Here is a 27,208-nt window from a genome sequence, read left to right as displayed (position 1 = left end):
GCACCTGACATGTGGGCCAGCATTGCTAGAAAAACAGTTAAAAGAGGTAAATCGGGTAGTTAAGAAGTTTGGTAGTTTTTTGCCACATATTAGGAAAAAATTGGTAGTTGCACAAAATCGTAAAGTGGTAGCTACTGGACACGATCGCGCGAAATGTGGTAGTTTTTGGCAATTTACTCACCAAGAATGATAGGGCATGTAGGATTGCAATCAATGTCAAGCACAATGAAATCCATGGGTACATAGTTCCTATTTGCAATAATAAGAACATCATTGATCCTTCCCATGAGTTTCTTGACAGTAGAATCCGCAAGATGCAAGTTAAGAGAACACTCCTCAATCTCATTAAAACCCAGAACATCACATAAAGACTTTGGAATCGCGGAAACACTAGCACCCAAATCACACAAAGCATTGCATTCATAGTTTTTGATTTTGATTTTGATAGTAGGTTCCCACTCATCATGAAGCTTTCTAGGGATAGAAACTTCCAATTCAAGTTTCACTTTAAGAGGTTTTATCATAGCATCGACAATATGATCGGTAAAGGCCTTGTTTTGGCTATAAGCATGTGGAGAGTTTAGCATGGATTGCATCAAGGAAATGCATTCAATCAAGGAGAAACTATCATAATTGAATTCCATGAAATCCAAAGTAGTAGTTTCATTACTACTCAAAGTTTTAATATCTTCTACTCCACTTTCAATGGTTTTAGCATCAAGATAGATGGACTCCGAATCATTGGGGCGTTTTTCAACCAAAGTGGATTCATATCCATCCCCATCATCATTAGGTTTGACACAAGAAAACAAAGATTCAATGGGAGTCACACCAAGCACTTTAAGATCTTCGTGATTCTTATCACGAGAACACGCCCTTTTAAGCCATTCATGTCTAGCACGAATTTGGGCGGTTCTTTCTTTGCTCTCACTCATGGAAAAACGCATAGCTTTCAAAATTTCATCCATATTGATCTTGGGAGGAGCACATCTAACTTTCAAAGCATCAATATCACTAGACATTCTATCAATGCTCCTAGCCAAATTGTCAATCTTGAGTAGTTTTCCTCTATGGACGCAATGAAAATCTGTTGCGAGTTGATAAACTCTTTGATATTACTCTCTTGATTAGAGGGTAATCTATTGTAATTTCCATGAGTATTGTTGTAGGAGTTGCCAAAGTTATTAGAGGGGTTACTAGGAAAAGGCCTAGGAACATAGTTTCCTCTAAAAGCATTATTGTTGCCAAAATTATTCCTACCAACAAAATTAGCGTCCAAGCTAGCATTGCTACTCTCAATCAAGGAAGACAAGGGCATGTCATTAGGATCTAAAGGAGCTCTTCTACTAGCAACCAAATTCATTAACTCATCCATCTTAGCACTCAATGAGTTAATTTCTTCTATAGCGTATACCTTCTTACTAGTAGGTGACCTTTCAGTGTGCCACTGAGAGTAGTTCGTCATGATATTGTCTAGGAGTTTTGTGGCTTCTCCTAACGTGATTTCCATGAATGTTCCACCTGAGGCAGAGTCCAAGATATTTCTAGAAGCGAAATTCAAGCCAGCGTAGAAGATTTGTATAATCATCCAAAGACTCAAGCCATGAGCGGGACAATTTCTAATCATCAATTTCATTCTCTCCCAAGATTGTGCAACATGTTCATGATCAAGTTGCTTAAAATTCATGATATCATTACGGAGAGAGATAATCTTAGACGGCCGAAAATACTTGGATATATAAGCATCTTTGCACTTATTCCAAGAATCAATATTGTTTTTGGGCAAAGACGAAAACCAAGTTTTTGCTCGATCTCGCAACGAGAAAGGAAAAAACTTTAATTCAATCACATCATTATCCACATCTTTCTTCTTTTGCATATCGCAAAGCTCAATGAAGGTATTAAGATGGGATGCGGCATCTTCACTAGGAAGGCCGAAGAATTGCTCTTTCATAACAAGATTCGGCAAAGCAGCATTGATTTCGTATGATTCCGCACTAGTGACGGGAGCAATCGGAGTACTAATAAAATCATTATTATTAGTATTCGAAAAGTCACAAAGTTTGGTGTTTTCAGTCATGGTGACTTCAGCAAGCAAGCAAGCACACAAGCGAACAGAAAGCAGGCGAGAGAAAAGGGCGAACGAAAAAGGCAAATATTTTTGTAAATTTTTTTTTCAGAAGTGGGGGAGAGGAAAACGAGAGGCAAAAAAGTAAATGCAAGAGATGAGTTTGCGACACTTACTTGGATGAGTTCTTGACTTGATCCTCCCAGGCAACGGCGCCAGAAATTCTTCTGCTACGGCGACAAAAATCTTCTGTTGCCTCTTGAGCTTGCGTTGGTTTTTCCCTTGAAGAGGAAAGGGCGATGCAGCACAGGAGAGTAAGTATTTCCCTCGGTTTGAGAACCAAGGTATCAATCCAGTAGGAGAATCGCGTCAAGTCCAGAGTACCTGCACAAACACAAAAGAGCTTGCACCCAACGCTATAAAGGGGTTGTCAATCCCTTCAAGATTGATTGCAAAGTGAGATCTCAAGGCGAAAAGTGCAACAAAGTAAAATTGTAAGTCTAAAAGTATGGTGTGAAGTAGACCCTGGGGCCATAGTGTTCACTAGAGGCTTCTCTCAAAATAGCAAATATTACGGTGGGTGAACAAATTACTGTCGAGCAATTGATAGAACCGCACAAAGTCATGACGATATCTAAGGCAATGATCATACATATAGGCATCACGTCCGATACAAGTAGACCGATACTTTCTACATCTACTACTATTACTCCACACATCGACCGCTATCTAGCATGCATCTAGTGTATTGAGTTCATGACGAACAGAGTAATGCCTTAAGCAAGATGACATGATGTAGAGGGATAAACTCAAACCAATGATGTAAACCCCATCCTTTTACCCTTGATGGAAACAACACGATGCGTGCCTCGCTACCCCTTCTTTCACTCGGTGAGGTCACCGCACGGTATGAACCCAAAACCAAGCACTTCTCCCATTGCAAGAACCATAGATCAAGTTGGCCAAACAAAACCCACAACTCGAAGAGAATTACAAGGATATGAAATCATGCATACAAGAGATCAGAAGAAACTCAAATAAGATTCATAGATAATCTGATCATAAATCGACAATTCATCGGATCTCGACAAACACAACGCAAAGAAGATTACATCGGATAAATCTCCATGAAGATCATGGAGAACTTTGTATTGAAGATCCAAGAGAGAGAAGAAGCCATCTAGCTACTAGCTATGGACCCGAAGGTCTATGGTGAACTACTCACGCATCATCGGAGAGGTCATGGTGTTGATGAAGAAGCCCTCCGTATCCGAATCCCCCCTCCGGCAGGGCACCAGAATGTGCCCCAGATGGGATCTTGCGGAGACAGAAGCTTGCGGCGGCGGAAAAGTATTTTCGTGGATCTCTTTCGCAGTTTTGGAATTTTTCTGAATTTATAGGCGGAAGAGGTAGGGCACACAAGCCACACGAGGCCCACAAGCCTGCTAGGCGCGGGCCCCCCTGGCCGCGCCTTGGGGGCTTGTGGGGTCCCCTGCTGGCCGCTGCCTTGGTTCTCAAGTCTGGTGTGTATCTTCTATTTCGGAAAAAATATTTTCGGAAGTTTTATTCCGTTTGGACACCGTTTAAAATCCTCCTCTCAAAATGGTCAAAAACATGGAAAAAACAGGAACTCGCACTTGGCACTGAGTTAATAAGTTAGTCCCAAAAAAGATATAAAAGGCAATCAAAACATCCAAAGTTTCACAAGATAATAGCATGGAACCATCAAAAATTATAGATACGTTGGAGACATATCAGTCCTGAATCTTATTCTTTTCATTCTTCATATCTTTGCATCATTCTTTGTAGACGGAGGTTCGTCATGGTGGTTCTTCAAGATTTCATTCATTCTCAATGTGTTCTTCAAGATTCTTGTTGGAGAACCTCAAGTATTCTCTGTCTTGCATTTCAAAGTGCAATTCTTCCTCCTTTTGCTCTTGAGGTGGTGTTATAGCATTCTTGGTAGTGGAGGAGTCTTGAAGGGAATTTGTTTCAAGAATGAGATATTTAAATCCACCAATTCTTTGATCGTGAGATATTTTCAACCCATGATCCTTCATTGAAGTTATCTTGGATTAGATTTCACCTAAAGCTTTTCCTAAGGTTTGTTGGTATTATGGTGATTATCGTTGATCCAAGTTCTCAATGTATCCTCTTGGTGTAAGAAGTTTTGCATATCTTGTTGCTCTGAGGCATTCTTTGTTTTGTGAGTGGCTGATCACCTCATAATTTTGGGATGATTTTCATAAGTCCTCTACAAGCTTGTTCTTCCAGTAGTTGATTTCCCAACAACTCTGTTCAATTCTTTCTTCCAATGACCTAGTTTCTAATCTTATTCCGGAGGCATTATGATGTTGCTCTTTTTTTTATATCAATCATCTCGGGTTGTCAAGATCATGCTCTTCCCTTGCTTATAAATTTAGTTGATTGTTGTGCATCTTTTCAAGTTCTTTATATCTTATCAAATTTTGCCTCATTTTCCTACCGAAGTGCTGCCGAAATTTTCTGTGAATTCTTGCTTTTTCTCATATTATTATTCATCTCGTTGTAACCTCTAAGAGTCATTGGTTTCACACGTTTGTCAAAGAAGCAACTAAGTTTTACCTCTTGTTTTTCTCTTCCTCTTCCCCTTTTCATTCTTAGATCTCGGGGCGAGATCTCTTGTTAGTGTAGGAGAGTTGTGACAGCCCGAGACCGACGCCCCGGAAAATTCCCCTTTTATTCTGATCTCATCATGTGGTTTGTTTCCCTGTTGCATTCATCATCGCATCATTCACATCGTCCGCACTGCATCGGCACTCCGTTGCTGCTAGTTTTCAAACTTGCGTCAGTTATTAGTTGTCGGTTCTCTTCATTCTCGTCGTTGTCCGTTTTAAGCTCGACCACACTCGCACGCGCCCGCGGCATCGTCAAATCCTTGTTTTTTAAATTGTGTATAAAACTTTCTCTCATCGGGTTGAAACTTGGTGTGCGGTCTTATTTTAATATAGGTAGGTCGCCTGCCAATTTTCGTCGCAATCGGAGTCCGTCTGGTACCCGAACGGTCGACCGTAGCGGCATCGTCTTCGGTTATCGTCACACATTTTTTTCGTTGTTTTCAACTCTATCGCCCGGTTGCCCGTTGTCCCTCTCACCCCCACCTAGCCACTCTACACAACCCACCTAGCCACACTCCGCGAGCGAAGCCATCCGATTATGATCGTGCGGTCGAAATCTTCCGTGAAAACCCTAAGCCTAGCCCTTCCCTTCTATAAATGGACACCCCCACATCCAGAAATGGCCTTCTTCCACCTCTACCTTGAAATCCGCACCTGCCACCAAACCCTAGCAGCCACTCCCACCTCAGTTGCGGCCCGCCAGGCCCGAAGCCGGCCCACCCAGGCCCGAGCCACCGCCAGCCTCCGCGCTCGCCCCCTCCTCCTCCCCGGGCAGGAGCTGCAGCCCCGAGCGGCTCGCTCCCTCCTCCCGTGACTCCTTGCCCCACGCCGGTCCCGAGAAGCCACCGCCCTGAGTGGATTCCGCATGCCCCGCCGTGGATCCACCGTCGGCTACCGCAGAAGCGCCATTCCCCGCAGTACCGTCGTCGTCCTCGAGCTCCTCCTGAGCCAGCCACCTAGACCTCGTCGCCCCAAGCGTCGTCTGCGCCGCCCCGCTCCATATCCAGTGGCCTCGAGGCCAGATCTGCCGCCAGGGAGCCCATCCCAACTCCGGCCGTAGGTCCTCCACTGCTGCTGGAGATCGCCCCGTCGCCATGTGCTCCCGTCGTCAGCTACCTCGGGAGATCGAGCAGGAGGCTCGATCCGCCCGATCCTGCGCGTTGACCGCTCACCGCCAGATGGGTCGGCCTCGCCCATGTGGGCCCAACCGTGCCTCCAGTCCGGCCTGCCCCGCGTGCTAAGGCATGCCTCGGCCGGCCCAGCAGCCGTTGGCCCAGGCGAGCACCCCGGCCAGCCACCTCGACCCAGCTCCTCCATGCGAGCCGCCGGCCCAAGCCGGTCCTCTCTCCTCCAACCGGCCTTTTGGGCCCAAGGTGAGCAGTCGTCCGAGCCCATGTGCTATCCCCTACCCCCGGCGTACATTAGTTGTTTTGCGCCGTGTAGTTTCGGCCGAGTAGCAGTAGATTAGGCCCGTGGTTGTTTTTTTCCCGTCCAACGATTTATTCCAATTTCAGAAAATTGCATATTTTTCAAACCTCCGTAGATTTCAAACCATGCACCGGATTGGAATATTTTATATATGAAACTTGACTCGAATTTCACGTAGATTAATATTTTCCAACCCTCATGCATATTTAAAGTTGTATAGTGTGCTTTTTGCATTGTTTTTCATGTCGTGTCGTGCTAATACCATTTTGCCTGTAACTTTTGATCTGTAGCTCCGTTAGAGATGATATATATATGTAAACCAAGTAGAACGACATGTAGAATCACATGCTCCACTTTGTTTTGCTGTTTAACGAACATAAATGTGATTAGGACAGATCTGGACAGATTTAGGAATTAACGCATGGGGCCATATCGGAGATGTTATATGATGTTTCCGGCCACATTTAAAATGCCTAGATAGGTAGTTTTATTCCGCTTCACATCTGGCCATGTTTAACAACATTTAATATTGTTGTGTACCTAGACAAGAGTGAACTAAATAATTTGTATGTGGAGTTCCGTCAATATGCAACTCGTTGCATATTGAGCTTCACTTAATGTGTAGTGTTTGATTGTTGTGAATTGCCATGCGATGACTTCCATTAGACCGATCATGCATCATATTTGTTGTGCAATATGTCGTGCATGTGCCATGGTGAATATCATGAGTTGATTCTTGTTTCGGTTTGCTTCGTCTCGATAGAGTTCCGCAGCGTGTCGGAAAGTGAGGATCCGTTCGACGACGTCTGCTTCACGGAGTCGATCTTCTTCCAAGCGGGATCTCAGGCAAGATGACAATTTCCCTAGGTACCATTACTATCATTGCCATGCTAGTTGTTTCGTCTCCGTCGCTATGTCTCATTGCCTACCACCTGTTAAATATCAGCCTCTCAACATTGCCATGACAACCTTCAACCTGTTCACAACCTAGCAAACCACTGATTGGCTATGTTACTGCTTGCTTAACCATTGGATAGCGTTGCTAGTTGCAGGTGCAGTTGCTTCCATGTGATAACATGGGTTCCTTGTTATATCACCTTACTAAATGCTATTTAATTTAATGCACCTATATACTTGGTAAAAGGTGGAAGGTTCGGCCTTTCTAGTCTGATGTTTTGTTCCTCCTTTGCCCCCTTAGTTTCGTCTACCTGTGTTATATTCCATAATTGAGCGCTCCTAACACGACTGGGGTTGTTATGGGGACCCCCTTGATAATTCGTCTTAGTTAAAGCTGGTCTGGCAGGGCCCAACTTTGGTACTACATTTGCCTAATTAACTAATGAACCGCATAGGGTTTGATCGCCCCGTGGATAGTTAATCAACCCCCCCCCCCCGGCCAGTGCTCTGCATGAGTGTCGGTCCAACCTGTCAACCGCCGGTGGCTACCAAGGGCAACTGTGTGATTGGCCTACCGGAAGTTTGGACAATCCGTCGTGTCCTAAGAACGAGATACGCGACTCCTATTAGGATCGTCGACACGTCGGGCAGCCTTGCTGGATTAGTTTTACCTTTGACGAATGTCTTGTGCATCGGGATTCCTGTGATGCTTTGGGATTTCTCAGAGTTGAGGTTTTCCACTAAGGAATCCGACGAAGTCACGAGTTTCGTGATCGAGACTTTGTATGCGGCTTGTGATAATTTATGATGGACTAGTTGGAGCACCCCTGCAGGGTTAAATCTTTCGAAAAGTCGTGTCCGCGGTTATGTGGCAACGTGGAAACTTTGCTTAACATCCGGTTCTAGATAACTTGAAGTTAAATTAATTAAAACTTGCCAACGGTGTGTGTAACCGTGGTTGTCTCTTTCATGAGCTCCTTCTCCGATCGAGGACACAATGGGGTTATGTCTGACGCAAGTAGGTGTTCAGGATCATTCATTTGATCATCAGTAGTTCACGTCCGCTATGCATAGATCATCTCCCTCTTTTATTCTTGTACTTGTAAGTTAGCCACCTCAATTAAATGCTTAGTCGCTTGCTGCAGCCTCACCACTTAACCATACCTCACCTATTAAGCTTTGCTAGTCTTGATACCTTTGGAAATGAGATTGCTGAGTCCCCTCTGGCTCACAGATTACTACAACACCAGTTGCAGGTATAGGTAAAGCGTTCCTTTGTCGTGAGCGCGCTGATTGTGCTATTTGGAGTTCTTCTTCTTCATCATCATCGATCTAGGATGGGTTCCAGGCCGGCAGCCTGGGATAGCAAGGATGGACGTCGTTTCTATCATCGTTTTCTTTCGTCCGTAGTCGAACCCTGCTCTTCTTCATGGTGACTGATTATGTATTGTACTAATGTGACTCTGTTGTAGCTGTGGCGAGTGGAAGCCAACTCCTTATACTCATCTTTTCAGTACATGTACTTGTAATGATATCCATTCTTGTGAAACGACGAAGTGCTTTTCTATCCTTGTCGAGACCCTCGTGTCATAATAAGGATAGGACCGCATCTTGGGTGTTACAGCATCCTAGATTGGTTAGGTATCGCTTGAGAGCCTCCTACTTCGTGTTGTGGAGTTGAACCAAGAAGTTTGTAAGGGCAAGGAGATCGCCTACTTCATGAATATCTACCGTGAGTGAGTCTAGTCCTCTCTGGACGTAAGACATGGTGGAATAGACAAGGACGCTTCTTCGTGGACCCCTTGTGGGTGGAGCCCTCCATGGACTCTCGTAGTTGTTACCCTCCGTGGGTTGAAGTCTACACTAACATGGACGTACGATAGCACCACCTATCAGAACCACGCCAAAAATCGTCGTGTCAACCTTTGCGTTTGATCTTCCTTCCCTACCCTCTACATTATATTTGCATGTCTTTACTTTCCGCTGCTATACTCTTAGATATGCATGTGTAGGGTGAACTTGACTAGTCATAATTGCTAAAACTGGCCCACAACTAAAATTGGGAAAAGGCCAAGTTTTTATTTGGTCAAGTAGTCTAATCACCCCCCCCCCCTCCGATCTAGACATACTTTGGATCCTACAAGCTTTCATGCTGACGCGCGTCGGCACCGACGAGCAGGTAAGTGGAGCTCCTTCAGCGGTCAACAGTCCACGGCGACGGCAACTCATGTCCTCAACTTCTCCGCCCTTTCTCGCGTCCCTCCCGAGCTACAGCCATGGCCTCTATGAGTTGAATCACCCCTTTATTCGTGTCTATTATAGCTAGATCTGAGAAGATGTGGTGGTAGGGTTAGATGTGCAAGCATGTGGTAGGGTTGATCCGTGCGTTGATTTGTCATGAGATAGTAGATTGTGATGTTGTGGTACCTATTTGTGGTGGATTCGTAGCTAGTTATGGTAGATTTGTAGCATGCTAGAGTAACTATTTGTGATGAACACATATGATTCATAGCTAGTTGTGATGTTGTGGTAGCTGTTGGTGATGGATTCATGGCTAGTTATGATGTATGCCCCTCCTTTCATAGATCGCCCGTTTGTGATGTTGTGTACTATGCTTACTGTCAATGCATACTATGATTATAGGATATGATCACGCAAACACAAGATCTTAGTCGGGTCCTTCCCCTATACGACAGCGAGTTTGTTGCGACCTATTTCAAGGGCTTGCAGCCCCTCCTCGTTGAGCACATGTGTGCTGATTCAGAGGTGTTCGAGGTATCAGCGGGTGGTTACCCATTCGTGCTAGTTATGCTCGTTGAGCCAACTGCTACTACACTAACGGCAGGAGCAAAAGGCAAAGAAGGATGGTAGGGGAAACAACATGAACTCACAACCGTTCATATCCACGTTCATGCTAAACAAGATGTGTGAGATCATCTCTAGTGGGGTTAGGGCTGACAAGGGCTGACAAGGGCTTCAAGGAGGTGCACTTGAACACCATTGCGAAGTAGGTGTTCGAATTTTGAGGCCACAAGGTGACCGCCACCGAGGAGTACAACCACCTCAAGAAGTGGAGATCTCGATGGGTCCAAGTGAGCTCAGAGACCTTAGCAGCACCTCATGGAATCGGGGCATTTGCTCTCTTTTGGAGGCAGAGCACTACACCGTCCATGTCGCGGTTACTCATGGTCCCCTTGTTTTCACACTCTCAAACATTTCCTACTCGCAACTAACAACACACGCGCTTCTTTCTTAGGACCACCCCAAGGATGATGAGTTCCTCAACACATCCATCTAGAACTACAACCAAATGCAGCACATCTTCTCTTTGGCCTGGCAACCAGCAAGCATGCCATGGGCTCCGGTGAGGCTCTAGGTTCTCCCATGCCGAAGTTCACAGGCACCCCGGATGTAGAGGTAGTCCTTGATGGCCCTGACAAGCCATTTGAGCATGTATGCATGGTTGATGGGAAGAGGAAGACGGGCGGCCTTATGGAGGGGGAGATCAGTGTCTTCACCAGCATGACTGAGGTTGTGAAGGAGGTGGCCACGGTCATTAAGGACAGAAAGTCCCTCGACATCCACCCTGACCTCCACGGCGTTGTCATGGAGCAAGGGGGCTTTAGCGACGTGGCTCTCATGGCAACTCTTAGCCACCTATTGGACAACAAGGCACATGGTGTTGGGTTTGTTACCATGGCAGACGCCCACTGGGTGTTGTGGCTCAGGAGCTGGCTGGGCAAGCACTACTACTAGAGCTTGTTTTTGGTTACCGCATGCATAATCCTGGATGACGACAATGACGACGTACATTTTGTGTAGCTAGGGCTTCAAAACTGTTTGATGGTATGTATATTTTGTTGGGTGTATATACTAACCCTTCATGATGATCATGAACATGCGGTGGTAGGATGACACCCTCTTTTGGATGTTGTGGTAGGATGACACCATAGTAGTGCTAGGTTGAACTTGTTATGCCATATGATCATGCATGCTTACTACTTTTGCTCCATTGCTTGGTCCTTGCTTGCTCCATTGCTTGCTGCTAGATTGCTCCTTTGATTGCTGCTTCAACTGTTGCTCTTGTGCAATGCTAGGACATAAGGTATGTTTTGTTCATCGGGAGGGCACCAGGGATTTACAATTAATGGAAAGCTTGTAGTGAACCAGTTTCAACGTATAGCAACAGCAGCCACGGTGGGTTTAAAACTAGGCAGGCGGCAGAATATACCTACGCCAAGTATGTGCGAAAGCAGGCATGCAAGATTGAAGTTGGCAAGGCGGTGCCACACTTTGGGGTGAAGAACTTCATCATCATTGTGCAGTTTGTTGCCATTGTAATGATGTGGCATTCGTGTGATATATGTTATCATGTGTAAGGTCACCTGACCACATAGGGTACAAGGTTAGCACACCTAGCACTGTGTGCGCAACCAAAAAGTGTGCTCATGTATGAGTTCAGACAACACAGTCAATCAAACACCGTCCGCACGGCAATCCTCTAATGCGAGAGGCCTAAATACACATAACCAACCAATATGCATACGTTAATATTTTTTGCCTGTCTTTCTTCAACCAGCCTCCACTGAGTCAGGCTGAGCAAGCCACGCCTCATACATTTTTTACCTATTTTTTTTAACTAGGCTCCATTGAGTCAGGCTGAGCAAGCCAGGTCTGCTACATTTTTTCCTTGTTTTTCTTCAACCATTGAGTTAGGTTGAGCAAGCCAGGCCCAGACCACAAGGCTACCAGACGTGCCCTAACTGAAAACTGCTTCGCTCCCGGACGGTTCCAGGCGTTTCTGCCCCTTTCTCCATTGTCGAGGTTGTGGGTCCTCGCCTCCTCCGTCTGCCTCTCCGGCGACGGATGGGGGTGGGAACCCCGACGATTCTGTTCCTGTTGGTTGGAAGGGCTGGCCATGTTTGTCCGTGGGGCGTCGTTTTGGTGGTGAGGACGACGTCGCGTCCTTGAAATAAAGTGCTTCTTCTCTTCTCCCACATCGACGACGCATTCACTGGTGGTGTCGAGGAGCAGGTAGCCAGGTCTTCTCGGTGGTCTACGGATCTAGAGAGTGTAAATGTTGTTGGTTGGTGCTCGGTGTCCTCTTCGACTCTCGCGAGCTTGGCATGTGTAGTTGTGTTTGGGGTCTTGTAGTAGGATGTGTGGATGGCGGCATACGGCGACGTTTCGCTTCTTCAACTGTGTTGGATGAAGTTGATGGCGCCGAGCTCTAACGGACACGGGGATGAACCTCAGCCGACATGTCACAAAGACTTGGTCTCGTTGCTTGCGGCGATCCGGTTAATCGGCTCGAAAAGCATCCTTGTATGCGAAGGTGCTCCCTTGAATCTTGGTATGGTGGATGTTCTTCATTTTCTCTCGCATCGTCATGACGATGGTGGTAGACAAAGGTGGGCAACGATTCAGCAAGGCATAAGGTTCTCTACTAGTAAAATTTTAGTTTCACTTGTTGTAGAATTCTTGATACAAAAATGTAAGATTTCTGTGTATGTTATGATCACGTATATATTCTATGTAATATGTTTGTCTAATGAAATATATGTGGTCATTTCAAAAAAAAACTCGCTGAGTTGAACGTCGCCCCGCGCATGTGCTATAGAAACCTTGTGGCAGATCTGGTGTGTGAGATGGCAGGGCAAAATTGACAAAAATGACCCGTGGGGGGAAAGAACTCACGGAGTGACCCCCCGGGGAAAATATTTCACCCGCCTGACCCTTTTGTGTGGCGCCCGACACCTAGGCGCCACACTACACTGTGTGACGCCTAGCCGTTCGGCGCCACACCCCCCGACCACCTGGCAGGGAGGGCCCATCCCCTAGGCCGTGTGACGCCTAAGCCTCAGGCGTCACACATTGTAATGTGTGGTGCCGAACGCTTAAGCGCCACACATTGACTTAACTGGCCACGGGCCAGCCCTCCTCCCCACCCCCTCCTCATTCCCCTCCCCCAGCCCCTCTCCGAGCCACTGTGTGTGGCGCCTAAGGCTTAGGCGTTGCACATGTGTGGCGCCTAAGGCTTAGGCGCCACACATGTGAAAACCTGCTGCAAGCTGAATTTTGACAGGTATGCGGCATTTTGACAGCACATATTTTCACAACATATATTTTGACAGAAATTTAGAACATATGACAGCAACACAAACAACCGAAGTTCACATTTATATTTGAATCTAACACCAACAACACAAGTGCAAATCATTGTTCACAAGTGCAACATCAACACCAACATCACAAGTTCACAACTCCTAATGGTTCACAAGTGCAACATCAACACCAACAACAAAAGTAAAATGGTTTGCAAATGATTGAAAACTCCAAATGGCTCCGGTTCACATCTTGGGGCCTCGTCCCCTTTTAGAAACTAGCTTCTTTCTTCTCGCAACCACAAATTGCTCCGGGTCATCCGACTCATCGTCATCGTCATCCTCATCCTCATCGTCCATGCTTCTCATCCTTGACAAACGAGAGCCCCCGGCCACCGGGTTCTTTCCTTTCGCATAATCATCCGGTGAGTACCGCCTAAATTCCTTCCTAGGCTTCAACATGTAAGCGGAGCGTTGGAAAGCCTTCAATGTCATCCCGTCCGCAACCTAATACATATGAAGGTTGAAAGTTCAAAGTTGAAGGTTGAAAGTGCACAATGTTTTATGGCTATGTCATACCTCAGGAGTGTCAACATCATCCTCTACAGTATTTCTTTGGGTATTAGCTGCCGAGGTAATGTCACCATCGTCCATACGAGCGCCCGAAGCAGCTGAATCGTCTAGAGTATTTCTTTCGGATGAACCGGACCCCGAAGGTGAAACATATTCAGGGTCACGGCAACCTAAAATGTTGGATAGGCGCCGTAACTTCTGGCCCTGTTCCTGTTAGATTCAAATATAAATTACATATATAAGGTAACCTATAATGTTGCATTCGTGGGCAAAATAATAATGATGACACAACACCTTTATGAAAAGACGAAGTGCAGATTCTCCATTTTTTCCTCCAGATGTGTTCTCTAGAATATCTTCGGACTCATCAGCTTGTTTCTTGACCTCTTTGCGCTATGATCACAAGACAATGACATGCAAGTGAATAGGTGTACAAGCATTAATACTTAACATAGGTGAGCACACTTACCACAAAGTTCAGGACAGGGGCGAAGGAAGTTTGGTACCCTTCGTGAATTAACTTGTTGTAACCGCCTTGGGCAAGTGCATCGTACTCAGTGGGTTCTTCCAATATGTCCTCCTCGTAAGCCGGCGGACAAATCTCGACACGAGTACTCTCCTGAAACCATCTTAGGTAGTTGTTGAACGCAAGCGAACAATGCTGGCGGTACTGGGTTCGTCGTATGCTCGAAGTTGCCTGCACACTTTGCTCGAACCTAATGACATAGCTCTTATGATGCTTATGTCAATCCTTGATCTTTCGCTGCCTCCTCCTATCCAACCTGCTTTTAACAAAACCCATCAGTAGCTCGCTCAACACTAAGAACAAAACTAATCAGTACTTCTTTTTTGTTAGCTGTGAAGCTGTGTGTCCGTGTCCACCCACTCCGGCGGGTGTGGCTGAAAGAACCCAAATTGATGCATCACACGATGCGGGAGATGAAACTCAACCGCCCAATTGCATATAAGGGGACAACGCATTAGCCAAAGATGTCTTTCCTGCACGCATAGTGGATTGAGCTCGAACGTGTGTGCATCACCAAAGTTTGGCCGACACCATATGGCTCCCATTCCACCTACAACACAACATAAAAGGCACAATTCATTTTACTCACAACATAAAAGCTGGAAGTCAACTCTGAAACCATCTTACCTGCTCGGGGGTAAGCGAATCCATCTCGTTGGTGTATTGCTTGTACAATAGGTTCACTTCGCTTGCCACCTCCGATACCAAGTCCCACTTGTAAGCCCATGTAGGTTGCCGTATAGGGTTGCCGTGGTCATCCCAGGTATTCCACTGTGAGCTTTTAGGGCGTCCAACAGGTAGGCGTTCCCAGCTCCATACTGAAAGTAGGAGCATACAACCACCAACTCCACCGTCCTTTGTCGTCCTGCGACAAGCATCGTCCAACTACAAGTAACAACAAACATGCATCAGTTTAGCAGAAAAAGATAACAGAGAGTACTTAATACTAACAATTTATTACCTGCTGATACAAGTAAGCCAATGCGGCCGAGCCCCAGCTGAACTTGTTGTCGAAAACAATCAACGCCTTCAGCCACATCCATGGAGCATTCTTGCCAGTGCCGTCAGCAAAGATAGTCCTAGAGATGACGTACCACATGTACACGCGAGCATACCTCTGGATCACCTCGTCATCTGCGTCCTCAGGACAATGAGCAAAGTTCGCAGCAATCCAAGTGAAAGGAGTGCCGGCCGGGACTCTATCTTTCTTCCCTCCATCTTCTACCTCCGGCTCCTGCGGCGACATACCAATAAGAGCCTCCATTTGTTGCCGCCATCCCTCGGAATCAGTGCTCATACAAAGAGGCTTCCCCTCGATCGGAAGTGCGGTGATCATGAAAACATCTTGAAGAGTAACCGTTATCTCTCCGGTTCAGAGGTGAAAACTATGTGTCTCCGGCCTCCAACGATCAATAAGTGTTATGACTGTTGCAGCGTTCAGATTGGGCGTTGACCGACTCACAAGGTGCACGAATGGAAGGAGTCATGTCATCTCGATGTATGGGGTGTACTGCTCATCGTACTGCATTACAGACGATGCCCCATGAGACCGGATCTTCAAGGGCGTAAGCTCCTGCAAACAGATAGGAGAAGAAGATATCAAGTGCTTATTACATTTTCAAAAAATTACTCATCTACTAATCATTTTCTACTTACCATTTTCTTCTCCGACATGAAATAGGCCCGGTGTTCAACGTCATAAACATTATTCAGAAGCCACACCATCCTACAAATCACAAAAAAATAATCATATTCAAAAAATTACTCATCTACTCATATACTAACTAATATTCAAAAAATACTCCTATTCAAAAAATTACACCATCCTACAATCCACTAATCTACATATCCTGACTACTCAAATCCTAAGAACTCATATGAACTACTACTACTCATATACTCGTATACTAACTACAAATATGAACTACTACTACTAATATACTCATATACTAACTACTAATACTAACTACTAATACTAACTACAAATATGAACTACTACTACTAATATACTCATATACTAACTACTAATACTAACTACTAATATGAACTACTACTACTCATATACTCATATACAAACTACTAATACTAACTACTAATATACTAACTCATAATACTCATATACTAACTACTAATATACTAACTACTCAAATCCTAAGAACCTACTCAAATCAATCTACTCAAATAAATCTACTCAACAAAAACCTATTACACTTGGATAGAAGGATGAGAAACGGAAGGGATGGGGGAGAAGATTACCTTGGGGGATTAATCCAAGGAAGAAATCACCAGATCTGAAGGAGATGGGGGAGGGGATTAGGGATTCGAAGAGAGCCAGCTGCCGTCGTTGCAGTTTTTGTTTGAATGAGGGAGGGGGGCTGGCCCGTGGCCAGTTAAGTCAATGTGTGGCGCCTAAGCGTTCGGCGCCACACATTACAATGTGTGACGCCTGAGGCTTATGCGTCACAAGGCCTGAGGGGTGGGCCCTCCCTGCCAGGTGGTCGGGGGTGGCGCCGAACGGCTAGGCGTCATACAGTGTAGTGTGGCGTCTAGGTGCCGGGCGCCACACAAAAGGGTCAGGCGGGTGAAATATTTTCCCCGAAAGGTCACTCCGTGAGTTATTTCCTCCCACGAGTCATTTTTGTCAATTTTGCCAGATGGCACGCATGTAACGGTTGTTGGATGCTACCATATGCATCTCTGCATCACTGCATGTATGTACAGTATGTACGTATATGTTCCTCACCACACGAACAGTCGGACAGACGTAAGATTTGCTTTCAGACACCAACTTTTCTTCGGCAGGTACTCTCGACTTTCCGTACCTTTCGGCTTTAGAATAGAAGGTAGGCTTTTCCTGTTCATCTTTCTCTCGATAGAATATTCATATGGCTGGTTCAAGCAAATCCTGCAAAATCTTCTTTTCGGCTGAGAAAAGAAAATTCACGCAGGTGGGAATAATTGATCATCTCAGAAGGCGATCCAAATAATTCCTCCAAAGAATTCTTGTTTTCTCTCTCGAAATTAGTCCAGATCCAGATATGTCCCGATATGCCCAATTCCATCAGTGATGCCACATCTGACCATTCCATCAGTTGGCCCCAATCACTGAGAACAGTATCATTCCTCTTCTTTAAATAACAGTCAACTACGTACGAGTAATATATAGGACAAATCGAGAACTAAAAGCAATTCTTTTTTTACCTATCCGGAAGGTAAAATATTTTGAGGCGAAATTTGAGAATTATATCTAACTTGCAAAGTCCTTTCCAAGGCAGATTTCAAACATATTGACATCTGGATTATAGGGTTCTTCTGATTTAGTATTATGCAAAGGTTCACTATACAGCTAGACCAGCAAAAAGAAACATGTAGCGGAAATAAATTACAGCCAAAAGCAATACCATGTAAAAATTATAGGGAAAAGCTAACGCCCACACGTGTGGGCGTTTGCAATTTACCTACACGCCTTCGTTATCATTTATTTTACCAGGCCAAAATAGATGACATCAACGGAAAAAAAAAATGGTTTTTGGCTTAAAAATATTTTATCTTCTAATTAAAAAATCCAATTAAAATTCATTTTCATCATTAAATCCGTCTCACGAGATCTTCAAAACTAGATCCTATGTTGATATGTTTCGATGAAAAAAAATGACAACAGTTGCCATGATGTTACACTATAGTTGTAATAGTGTTTACACTAAAGTTGTCATAACATGTTCTAACTATTTTTTTCTCTAGATTTAAAGCTATTGTTATCTTTTTCAACTATTTTTATGGCAATTTTTATTAATTGATCATGGCAATTTTTAGTAATTAACCACGTCAAATTTAATGCATGGATCATGGCAATTCTTTATTAATCCATCAAAATTTACTTTTAAAGGTAGAAGAAAAAAATACCTAAAACGTATCATGGCAACTTCAGTGTAAACACCATGGCAATTCATGTGTAATAGACATGGCAACTGTTGCCTGAAAAAAAAGTCATCGAAACATATCAACATGGGATCTAGTTTCGAAAATCTCGTCGAGACAGATTTAATGATGAAAACGGATCTTTAATCGAATTTTTCATTTAAGAGATAAAACATTTTAAAAACTGAAAATCAAAAAATCCCTACATGCATACGGTGACGTGACATACGTATGTTGCTTCCACCACACGTGTGTACGTTATCACGATCCTAATTTTATTTCCATTGTGCGAAATAGTCAGTACACATCAACCGTGACGATGATATACGGCGATAACAAAAAGTTTGAGTACAGCACATACTCTTGCTTCCATCTCAATTACATTTTAATACAGAATGACTCTGTCGGCTTGTACAACAACGTAGATTCAATCAGAGGAATCCCTAGAGCTGGTTTCATATCCTGATTCCCTCGGGTGGTCCTCGAGCAACTTCCCGTCTTTCGGAAGTAGACAAGGAATTCCATCTGCTATCTGGAGTTAATGTCGGAATGAAATCAGGGCCAAGTGGTAAGCAAAAATAATGAGTGGAAATGCCAGAGATGCCACAAGAAATTGATGAAATGCTACAGGAAGCAATAAATTGAGATGCTGAAATTCCATAGGAACATGTTTATCTTAAATGTTCAAAGTGGACACAAAATATCCCCGTTTCAGAACATGAAATCAGTTGGTTGTTAGCCATTATGTGCACTTTGATCATTTCCTCCTCTCACCCTCCCTCTCTAGTCTGTGAGTCTGTCCCACACACCACTGTACACGCGTTGATCCCAGCATGCTAAGACCAGTACTTTCTGGTAATTAACACGATCCTCCCTCATGTTCTAAAACTTCATCTCAAAAAGTCAAATTCTCGATAACCATAAAGGGCATGCTGTCTGAAGACTAGTTATCACTAGCTACTTCCTGAATTGAGTCTCTACTGTGGAGCGTTGTCATTGCATAACGATACTGGGAAATCGCCCCCCCCCCCCCCCCCTTTTCGTTTTACACATCATGAATCTGTTACCATTTTCGCCGAGGCAATACAGCGAACAGGTAAGCCGCAAGCATGGAATATCGGCTAGAACCACCAGACGGTTGCAGATCCAAGCATTCAACAAGCGCGGCGCATGGAGGAGAGGGAGAGGACACCGGGGCTCACCGGGAAGGACATGCGGCCGGCGTCGCTGACCAGAGAGCCGCTGACCTCGCAGTACCTGGTGGGCAAAAGAAAGAAACAAGATCAAAGGGGGTGGTGTGGAAGTAGGAGGGGGCAGATATTGCCTAGCCTGGATACCTGAGAGGCTTCTTGGACAGGGGGCAGACGAGCACGTCGGCGAGCGCCTGCGGGATCCCGCCGACGGCGTGGCGCAACAGCAACGCCGTGGTCCGCCTCATCATCGTCCTGCCAGAATTTTGGATCGGGTCGGTCACAGTTTTAAAAGCCCAACTTGAGCAATCCGTTCGGCTCACACAACACAACCCAGCCCAGCCCAGCCCAGCCCATCTCTAGAAGGTGGAAATTCTCAAAAAAATAAAATAAAAACTCTAGGAGGTGGCGAACGGTTGGGATAGGCACGAAAATTTCCATTCCAAGATTCCGCGCTAAAACGTACGTGTGCTCACCTCACTTGACGAAACAACAAAAATGCATTAACCGAGGTAACCGAAACTTGTGAGTTTGTCGTCTCAATCTTGCAAGAAATGGGGAAGGAATTACACAAGTTAAGAATAGATGAGACCGGAGGTGTCTCTACAACTACGTACTACAAGAGAAGCATCGATCGGACAGAGCAGCAGCAGCAGGAGGAGCAGCAGGAGGAGGAAGAGGCGAGGTGTGAGTGAGCGGCCTGATCAACACCAACACCGGAGCAGGCATGGCCATGGCCAGCGAATGCACGCCCGGAGCCGGAGGAGCCACGCGCCGCCTCATTCTCGTTGTCACAGCACTCGTGGCATTGATGCTTGTGCGCCCCTCCTGCTGCACTGCCGCCTCCCAGCCGAGCTCGAGCCAGACGCGGCCGCCGGCGCTGATCCTGTTCGGTGACTCCATCGTGGACCCGGGCAACAACAACGGCCTCACCACGGCGGTGCGGTGCGACTTCGCGCCCTACGGCCAGGACTTCCCCGCCCACAACGCCACCGGCAGGTTCAGCAACGGCAAGATCGTCGGCGACATCCTCGGTATGCACTGACGACTCTCTCTAGCTACTCGGTTCGTGCATGCATGGCACTGAAACTGATGGTTTGAGTTTTGATCCAGCCACCCGGATGGGGCTGAAGCAGTACGTGCCGGCGTACCTCGGCACGGAGCTCAGCGACTCGGACCTCCTCACCGGCGTCAGCTTCGCCTCCGGTGGCTGCGGCTTCGACCCCCTCACGGCCAAGATCGTGGTGAGCGCCCAGCCCTGCCCTGCCCAGGGAACATCGTTTATATTTCTCCACCTCCAAGATGGAGTAAATTAAATTCATTCCACCGTCACCGTGGCATTTCATCAGTCGGTTCTGAGCATGGACGACCAGCTGGAGCTGTTCAAGGAGTACAAGGGTAAGATCAGCCGCATCGCCGGCGCGCAGCGAGCCGCCAACATCGTGTCGACGAGCCTCTACATGGTGGTGACCGGCACCGACGACCTGGCCAACACCTACTTCACGACGCCGTTCCGGCGAGACTACGACCTCGAGTCCTACATCGACTTCATCGTGCAGTGCGCGTCGGCCTTCATCCAGAAGCTCTACGGCCTGGGCGCGCGGCGGGTGAGCGTCGCCGGCGCCCCGCCCATCGGGTGCGTGCCGTCGCAGCGGACCAACGCCGGCGGCGAGGGGAGGGCGTGCGTGTCCCTGTACAACCAGGCGGCCGTGCTGTACAACGCGGCGCTGGAGAAGGAGATGAGGCGGCTCAACGGCACGGCGCTGCTCCCGGGGGCGGTGCTCAAGTACATCGACCTCTACGCGCCGCTGCTGGACATGATCCAGCGCCCGGCCGCCTACGGCTTCGAGGTGTCGGACCGCGGCTGCTGCGGCACTGGCCTGTTCGAGGTGACGCTCACCTGCAACAGCTACACGGCGCACGCCTGCAGGGACCCGGCCAAGTTCCTCTTCTGGGACACCTACCACCTCACCGAGACGGGCTACAACCTCCTCATGGCGCAGATCATCAGTCGCTACGGCCTATGGTAGCTAGTGCTCACATTCGGCATCATCAAACTTCACAATTCTATTATCTTTTCTTTTCTTTTCTTTTTCTTCACTAGTTCTCCCCAACTACAATTATTTACAAACAGAAGAAGTATTATTATTATTATCTATATGTATGTATGGACAATTTCTGTGTTCCACACAACATATCAGAATAACATCATATAGCAGAGCAATGTCTCCAGAATCCTGATATGCAGACACCAATTTTGCATTTAAAATACTATTATCCTTGCAAGATATTTCAACCGCTACTATAGTATATACAAAACCAGGGAACAAACCAGACTTTTGGTCCTTATGAGCAGGAGAGTATGACAGGCTAATGACTAACCTAAAACTGCCTAATCTGACCATAATTATCCAAGATGACACACAGGTGCCACCAGGCAAAGAAAAAACATACCCAGAGACAAGACATAAATGATAAGCACTATATATACATTATTATGAGATGAGACATGAGAAGCGACATCAATCCATCGCAACCAGCTCACGCTTTTGGGGCTTCATAGAAGCTTATTCTGCACCACCGCTTCGCAAAGCTCTTCCTCATATAGCAAAACTCTGGGAGAGGCTGCGGCTTTGGGTACAGGCCTTGGCAGTCCTGGCGGCATCAGACGCCGCAGCCGGAGCTTTTTTGAAGGCAACGAATCTGGGAAAAGGACGGCTGTGATCGGCTTCACGTCCAGCAGCTTGAAACGCGAAGGCCGAGGGCCGTGTTTTGGAGCCTTTGGGGTCCTTGGGGTGGCCACCCTCACATCCTTGCCGTCTATTCTGCTGAAAATTCAGTGGTTTTCAAACAGATTAGAGCTTCAAGCAAATTAAATGATTTTGAGGGTAACCATGATAGATATGACTAACCTCATGAAAGGCCAATGCTCACTCCGGAGAGGGGTCTTGTTTTGGAGCAGTTCCTGCCTGCTACGATCTGGAGTGGTGTAGTTGAAATGGTACTGCCTTGCCAGTTCCACCTAGTTCACATGATCAACATGAGTATCAGAATGAGGGGAAAACATTATAGGCCAGACTGAAAATGCAAGCTAACTCAGGAGAAAAAAGTTGGGCATACAAACTAGGCTGACATGTAGGATTCCAAACATCCAAAACACTGGACCAATTAACAAGTACAGAAATGACTAGGCACACTAAAGAAAGATTTGAAATCCTATGTAATTAACTAATTAAGTAATGGAAGAACAAACTTTCTGCCATGTCAGATACCATGGTAGGTAGTAGTTGCTATGCAGGTTACATGGATACCATACACCAATGCACAAAAATGAGAGATGTGGACTGTTAGCTATGCTCACAGGTCTCACCTACTGTTATGAAAACATCATTTGGTCATGATTTTAGTGAGAATTAAGTTTGACAAGGGTATTGAAAGTGCAAAAGGAAAAACACTTAGTAACTGGACTAATAAAGTATGTGGAATACAAAACATGATACTTACTGCCTTCCGGATCCTTGATGAAACGTGGAAAACAGCCTTCAGCTGGTCATGGTGCAAGTAACACACAATCTTGATCTTTTCAATAAAACAATGGCAGTCAGGTGTGATACAAATACAATGCACACTGGAGTTAACAGGAAAGTGGTTTCGATTATATACCAGCAGATCAAGTGGAAGTGACTCAAGCCTTGAATGGCCATCACAATCAGCTGCTTGAGGAGTCTTCGGAGTTGTTGGCAACAACTGCCCCTTGATGCCACTAAATGGCTCAAAACTGAGTCTTGCTGGAGACATAATTGGTGTACTGCTTTCAAACACAACCTCGGCATGTGGTGATATCTCCAGCTCATCATCCTTCTCCACATTCAACAGAATCCGCTTCTTCCCTATATCCCTGCTTGTGCTCCTACTATAACGAATCTGAGCCAGGGCACCAGGCTTCAAGTACTTGTTCTTTGTATGTTTCACTCGTTTTTTTTGCTTCAGAGTCACTGATCCAGACCCCATGATGTCTACTACTAGAAGGAAATATTGGAATGGCAGATAATGCAAAACCTTGATTCTCTTCCAGTTTCATCTCCCAGCTTCAATAAAAGGGAGCACGGATTAAAAAATGAGAGCAACAACAACAAAGGTACTATAACAGGAGAACTAAACTTATTAGGAACATCAAAAGTCGGTTCAATTTGTTATATTGCCGGTTGGTACAAAAAAAAATACTCTAACTTCAGGTAGAGCTAGGCTGTAAGAAAGGAAACTGCAAAATAATTGCCTATGCTAGACAAACAACAAGCAGTGGCCTCCACATCTCCCTAGATTGGGTCAAAATTAGGACAATGAGGTAGTTACATGGGAAAAATAATGGGAAGGTGAACACATTGCCACCAAATAAGTTCATACCAACTATTCAATGTATTTATTTGTTATTTGGTAACTAAGCAAGTATAACAGTTTTCTGTTCTCCATTGAAGAAGCTGATAATTAGTTTATGCAGCCTGAGATGAGGATAACTGAACAAAATTGCAATACATGGTGACATAGATGTAAGTTCATGTTCCAGATTCTAGAGTGCATTAAACGGTAACGAAAATGACTTTGTGGCACAGTGAGTACGTGTACACACCACAAGAAGCCAACATGTGTCCACACCGGTCAAACAATCGTTAGGAAATGAAAGCAAGATCAAAAACAGTGGGTAGGCTAACGGCAGCTACGCAATGCACAGCTGGCAGGTATAGACAGACTTGTCCTATGCTATGTCGGTAAGATTTGGCAGGTATAGAAAGACTTGTCCTCTGCCCTGTCGGTAAGATTTGGCAGGTATAGAAAGAGTAACTTATACAAACGGAAGTACACCACACCCAGAATCCTCATTTCAAAACCAAACTTTTGATCCTATTTTTCCTACTGGAAAGAGTATAAATTGTTATCAACTTTTAATTTCTTTCATCAGACGTTCTTATGTTCTCACTTTGGTTTAGATGTTTACCATTTAGAGTGAGGATTTTCTGTTTCGGTCAGTAAGTGTGTACACCTCCCTGTCTGTTGGATTTGTCATGGGATTTGGTTGACATGAACTGGCAGTTTGATCAGGCCCCTTGTGATAGGGTCCAGACCAAGTAATTGTACTCTTTCCCCAGTGCATAACCTGCCTGGTGATGTCATGCTAATTTGTGCACGTATTGTGCTCCCCGCGTTTCCGCCTGAACCTTGATACTCTATCAAATTTACTATTTTGAGACAGAACTGGACACTATTGATCAAAACTATCTTAATCAATGGATGTAACAATTTTATTATGGGTTAATTATGTACATACCACTGCCAATTTCAAGTACTCAAAAAATATGACTGCAAAAAAAACTTATAAAAAAATTCTATGGTCATCACTTGGGTACTTTGATAAATGCCATTATGGAAGTGGCATGTATCGAATTAGCCTTTTTTTGCAGTGGCTTTGCCCATAAGTTTTCTTTTTGCAATGCCATTTTTCAATTACACACAGCAGGCATTGGCATATGTGGAATTAGCCCTATTATATATTACTCCCTCCGTCCAGAATTACTTGTCGCACAAATGAATAAAAATGGATGTATCTAGCACTAAAGGATGCTATGAATGGCACTAGTGTAAAACTGAATATACAAAGGGGAGGTTAGCACATGCGACATGGCCATTGAAGGGTGCTATAATTATTGTGTTGTCAATGTGCTAATATTAGGTTGCCTAATTCTGTAGTAACAAATAGCAACATCGTCACCAAGTTGTTGGTGAAAGCCGACTAGCTGGAGATGTCATTATTATACCGAAAAAGGCTTTCGTCCCGCTTTATAAATAAAGGAGAGAGACCATTATTATGAGTCGTGATTAATCACATTAAACAGCAATGAGTCATGATTAACGACATTCAGAGAGATATGGGTCATGATTGACTACATTAACAGCCCCCTTAGCAGCAACTTGAGAGAGCAACTGCACAAAGGAGTCGTGGTAGCGGCAGGCATCGATTCACTGTACTAGCATAAGAGGAGGTGTTAAGAAGGGTTCGCGCTCTGCAATGTCCCCTTTCCAACATCTGTGGATAATCAGTCACAAGAGCGTACTCCTATTGAAGAAGATCTCCATTGAACAGTATTAGTACTCCTAAATACTGTAAGTCATAATACAAAGTTACAAACTAGGAAGGATGGACGGAAACAAACATGTATGGGCAGCCAGATACATCCCTTGGTACGGTAAAACCTAGAGCTAGAAGCCCCGGTCCTATCCCGATGCGTGTAGGAAGGCAGGACGAGGCCGCCGAGAAGATTCGGCCCCGAATCAGTAGTATAGAAGCAAGAAGACGCATTGAAAGGAAGAAACAGAAAAGAATTGGTTTTTACCAGATACGCCCGCCCGCCCGCCGCCGCTGCTCAGGAGCCAGCTCCCATGGGTTTGCTGGATGGATTCAACTCTCTTTCTTCCTGCAATGGACGCGAGCAAGCGAATACCAACCGCCGAACCGCCGGGCACCGAGAACCAGCACAATCTCTTTCTCTCCTCCCCGCAATCTCTCCCTCCCTCTCTCTCTCTCTCTACAGAATCCTGATGGATGGATGTGTGGAATGGATGGGTGAGAGGAGAGGAGAGGAGAGAGAAAGGAAAGGGGAAAAGCATTTGTGCGAGCGGAGAAAACGAGAGGGAGGGAAAACCGAAATATTTCGTCGGCGTTTGGCGCCAATGCGCCTCTGAGGGGAGTGGGCCCGTCCCAAAGAGGAGCTTTTTTTTTTAAAAGAAAAAAGCAGGCCCCTCCTACTCGTTGTCTACTTAATGGAGTACTAGAAAATTCAGGCGGACCGCCCAGCCGTACGTGCGGAGGGAGGATCCCAACGACGCCGTCGGCCAGATAAGCCGTCTCAGCTGCGGAGTATGGTAGACGGGCCGATTTTCATGTTCACACCTTTTTTTGTAAAGTTTAGTCAGATCTGATTTTGGTCTAAGAAAATAGACTACCATTACACTTTTTGGCGGTAGGATATGTAACCATACCGTCAAAAAGCATGACGGTAGGCGGTCGGAATCATTATTTTGACCTTATCATCAAAGACGTTACAAAAGTATTTCATAAGCTAACCCTTGTGGCAATGTCAAGGATCATGGTGTTTCAGCCCAACAGAGAAACGTCGAGGTAGTTCACGTTTCTGTCTTGGCCCACTGCCAGGTCGAGCATACATTGCTCGCTAACGTGGCAGGCCGACCCATGTTGCGTTTCTCGAAACGTGAGGGACGTCGGCGTTTCTGATCCACATATTTTTATTGGTCGACTGCTCTCACCCGTCACTCACCACTCATTCTCTTCTCCTCCATTGGCCTTTCCCGAACTCTTTCTCCTTTTCCCCTTTGGTTCCCTCACTTGACCCCTCTCAAATCCTTGCTAATTGATCGGATTGGTTCGTGGATCCAGTGTCATTTTCGTTTCATGAGGTAATCTCCTTCATCTCACAATTTTTTATTGATTGGATTTGTCTATTTAGATTGTTTTGTTTATGTGGTTCCTAACCCTAGTTTTGAACATGGTTCTATAATATGATGCGGTTGAGTATTGTTGTTTCAATAGTGTTGCATTGTGATGTTGGTGAACAAACCTTATTGTTTGGGTTATCCCTAATGTTAAGATTTAGGGTTAGGGTTAGGGTTTGGGTAATGCTTGGTAATGCATAATTTGGATGGACAAAGTGGTTTTATTAACAATGTGGTATATTTATTGTACTTATGTTTCTCTTTTTTAAATGAAAAATATTGTGAATATTCATTATGTTGACAAAGAGGCATTCATGAATGTTGATATTGTTGACAAGTATGAG

At 45.3% G+C, this 27,208-nt stretch overlaps 3 protein-coding genes across 4 annotated transcripts; 1 reads left to right on the top strand and 2 right to left on the bottom strand.

Annotated features, from left to right (window-relative positions):
• Nucleotides 1-18,425: 18,425 nt before the first annotated feature.
• Nucleotides 18,426-19,652, bottom strand: LOC123409087 (UPF0434 protein CCNA_00107). The gene is made up of 3 exons (XM_045102077.1): nt 19,509-19,652; nt 19,374-19,428; nt 18,426-18,703 (listed from the first exon to the last, which is right to left on the bottom strand). Exons 1-3 carry the CDS (start codon nt 19,610-19,612, stop codon nt 18,599-18,601), a joined length of 264 nt encoding a protein of 87 aa, XP_044958012.1. The 5' UTR covers nt 19,613-19,652; the 3' UTR covers nt 18,426-18,598.
• Nucleotides 19,653-19,866: 214 nt separating this feature from the next.
• On the top strand, nt 19,867-21,585 carry LOC123429543 (GDSL esterase/lipase EXL3-like). Its single transcript, XM_045113571.1, has 3 exons — nt 19,867-20,395; nt 20,475-20,605; nt 20,711-21,585. The coding sequence occupies exons 1-3, from the start codon at nt 20,089-20,091 to the stop codon at nt 21,389-21,391; spliced, it is 1,119 nt and encodes a 372-aa protein (XP_044969506.1). The 5' UTR covers nt 19,867-20,088; the 3' UTR covers nt 21,392-21,585.
• A 19-nt stretch (nt 21,586-21,604) lies between these two features.
• On the bottom strand, nt 21,605-26,029 carry LOC123429554 (F-box protein At4g35930). 2 transcript variants are annotated; one of them, XM_045113589.1, is made up of 5 exons: nt 25,748-26,029; nt 23,025-23,449; nt 22,866-22,940; nt 22,274-22,383; nt 21,605-22,186 (listed from the first exon to the last, which is right to left on the bottom strand). In XM_045113589.1, exons 2-5 carry the CDS (start codon nt 23,370-23,372, stop codon nt 21,919-21,921), a joined length of 801 nt encoding a protein of 266 aa, XP_044969524.1. In that variant the 5' UTR covers nt 23,373-23,449; nt 25,748-26,029; the 3' UTR covers nt 21,605-21,918. The 2 variants fall into 2 exon arrangements, with proteins under 2 accessions (XP_044969524.1, XP_044969516.1); XM_045113581.1 differs by having other exon boundaries at nt 21,605-22,189; nt 25,748-26,027.
• Nucleotides 26,030-27,208: the final 1,179 nt, after the last annotated feature.

Source organism: Hordeum vulgare, chromosome 1H (genome assembly GCF_904849725.1).
Source record: "Hordeum vulgare subsp. vulgare chromosome 1H, MorexV3_pseudomolecules_assembly, whole genome shotgun sequence".
NCBI lineage: Eukaryota > Viridiplantae > Streptophyta > Magnoliopsida > Poales > Poaceae > Hordeum > Hordeum vulgare.
The sequence above is the reverse complement of the archived record's forward strand: the minus strand, read 5'-3'. Positions and strand labels throughout refer to the sequence as shown.

What these genes read in the sequence shown, in the direction of transcription:
- LOC123409087 (XM_045102077.1), bottom strand. Translation starts at nt 19,612, where the DNA reads ATGATGAGGCGGACCACGGCGTTGCTGTTGCGCCACGCCGTCGGCGGG. An exon ending in CTGTCCAAGAAGCCTCTCAG is followed by an intron (nt 19,429 to 19,508) that starts GTATCCAGGCTA and finishes TTTGCCCACCAG; the next exon opens with GTACTGCGAGGTCAGCGGCT. An exon ending in CCGGCCGCATGTCCTTCCCG is followed by an intron (nt 18,704 to 19,373) that starts GTGAGCCCCGGT and finishes CATTAACTCCAG; the next exon opens with ATAGCAGATGGAATTCCTTG.
- LOC123429543 (XM_045113571.1), top strand. Translation starts at nt 20,089, where the DNA reads ATGGCCATGGCCAGCGAATGCACGCCCGGAGCCGGAGGAGCCACGCGC. An exon ending in GATCGTCGGCGACATCCTCG is followed by an intron (nt 20,396 to 20,474) that starts GTATGCACTGAC and finishes GTTTTGATCCAG; the next exon opens with CCACCCGGATGGGGCTGAAG. An exon ending in CCCTCACGGCCAAGATCGTG is followed by an intron (nt 20,606 to 20,710) that starts GTGAGCGCCCAG and finishes GCATTTCATCAG; the next exon opens with TCGGTTCTGAGCATGGACGA.
- LOC123429554 (XM_045113581.1), bottom strand. Translation starts at nt 23,372, where the DNA reads ATGGGGTCTGGATCAGTGACTCTGAAGCAAAAAAAACGAGTGAAACAT. An exon ending in CATCAAGGATCCGGAAGGCA is followed by an intron (nt 22,384 to 22,865) that starts GTAAGTATCATG and finishes CATGTGAACTAG; the next exon opens with GTGGAACTGGCAAGGCAGTA. An exon ending in GAGCATTGGCCTTTCATGAG is followed by an intron (nt 22,190 to 22,273) that starts GTTAGTCATATC and finishes CTGAATTTTCAG; the next exon opens with CAGAATAGACGGCAAGGATG.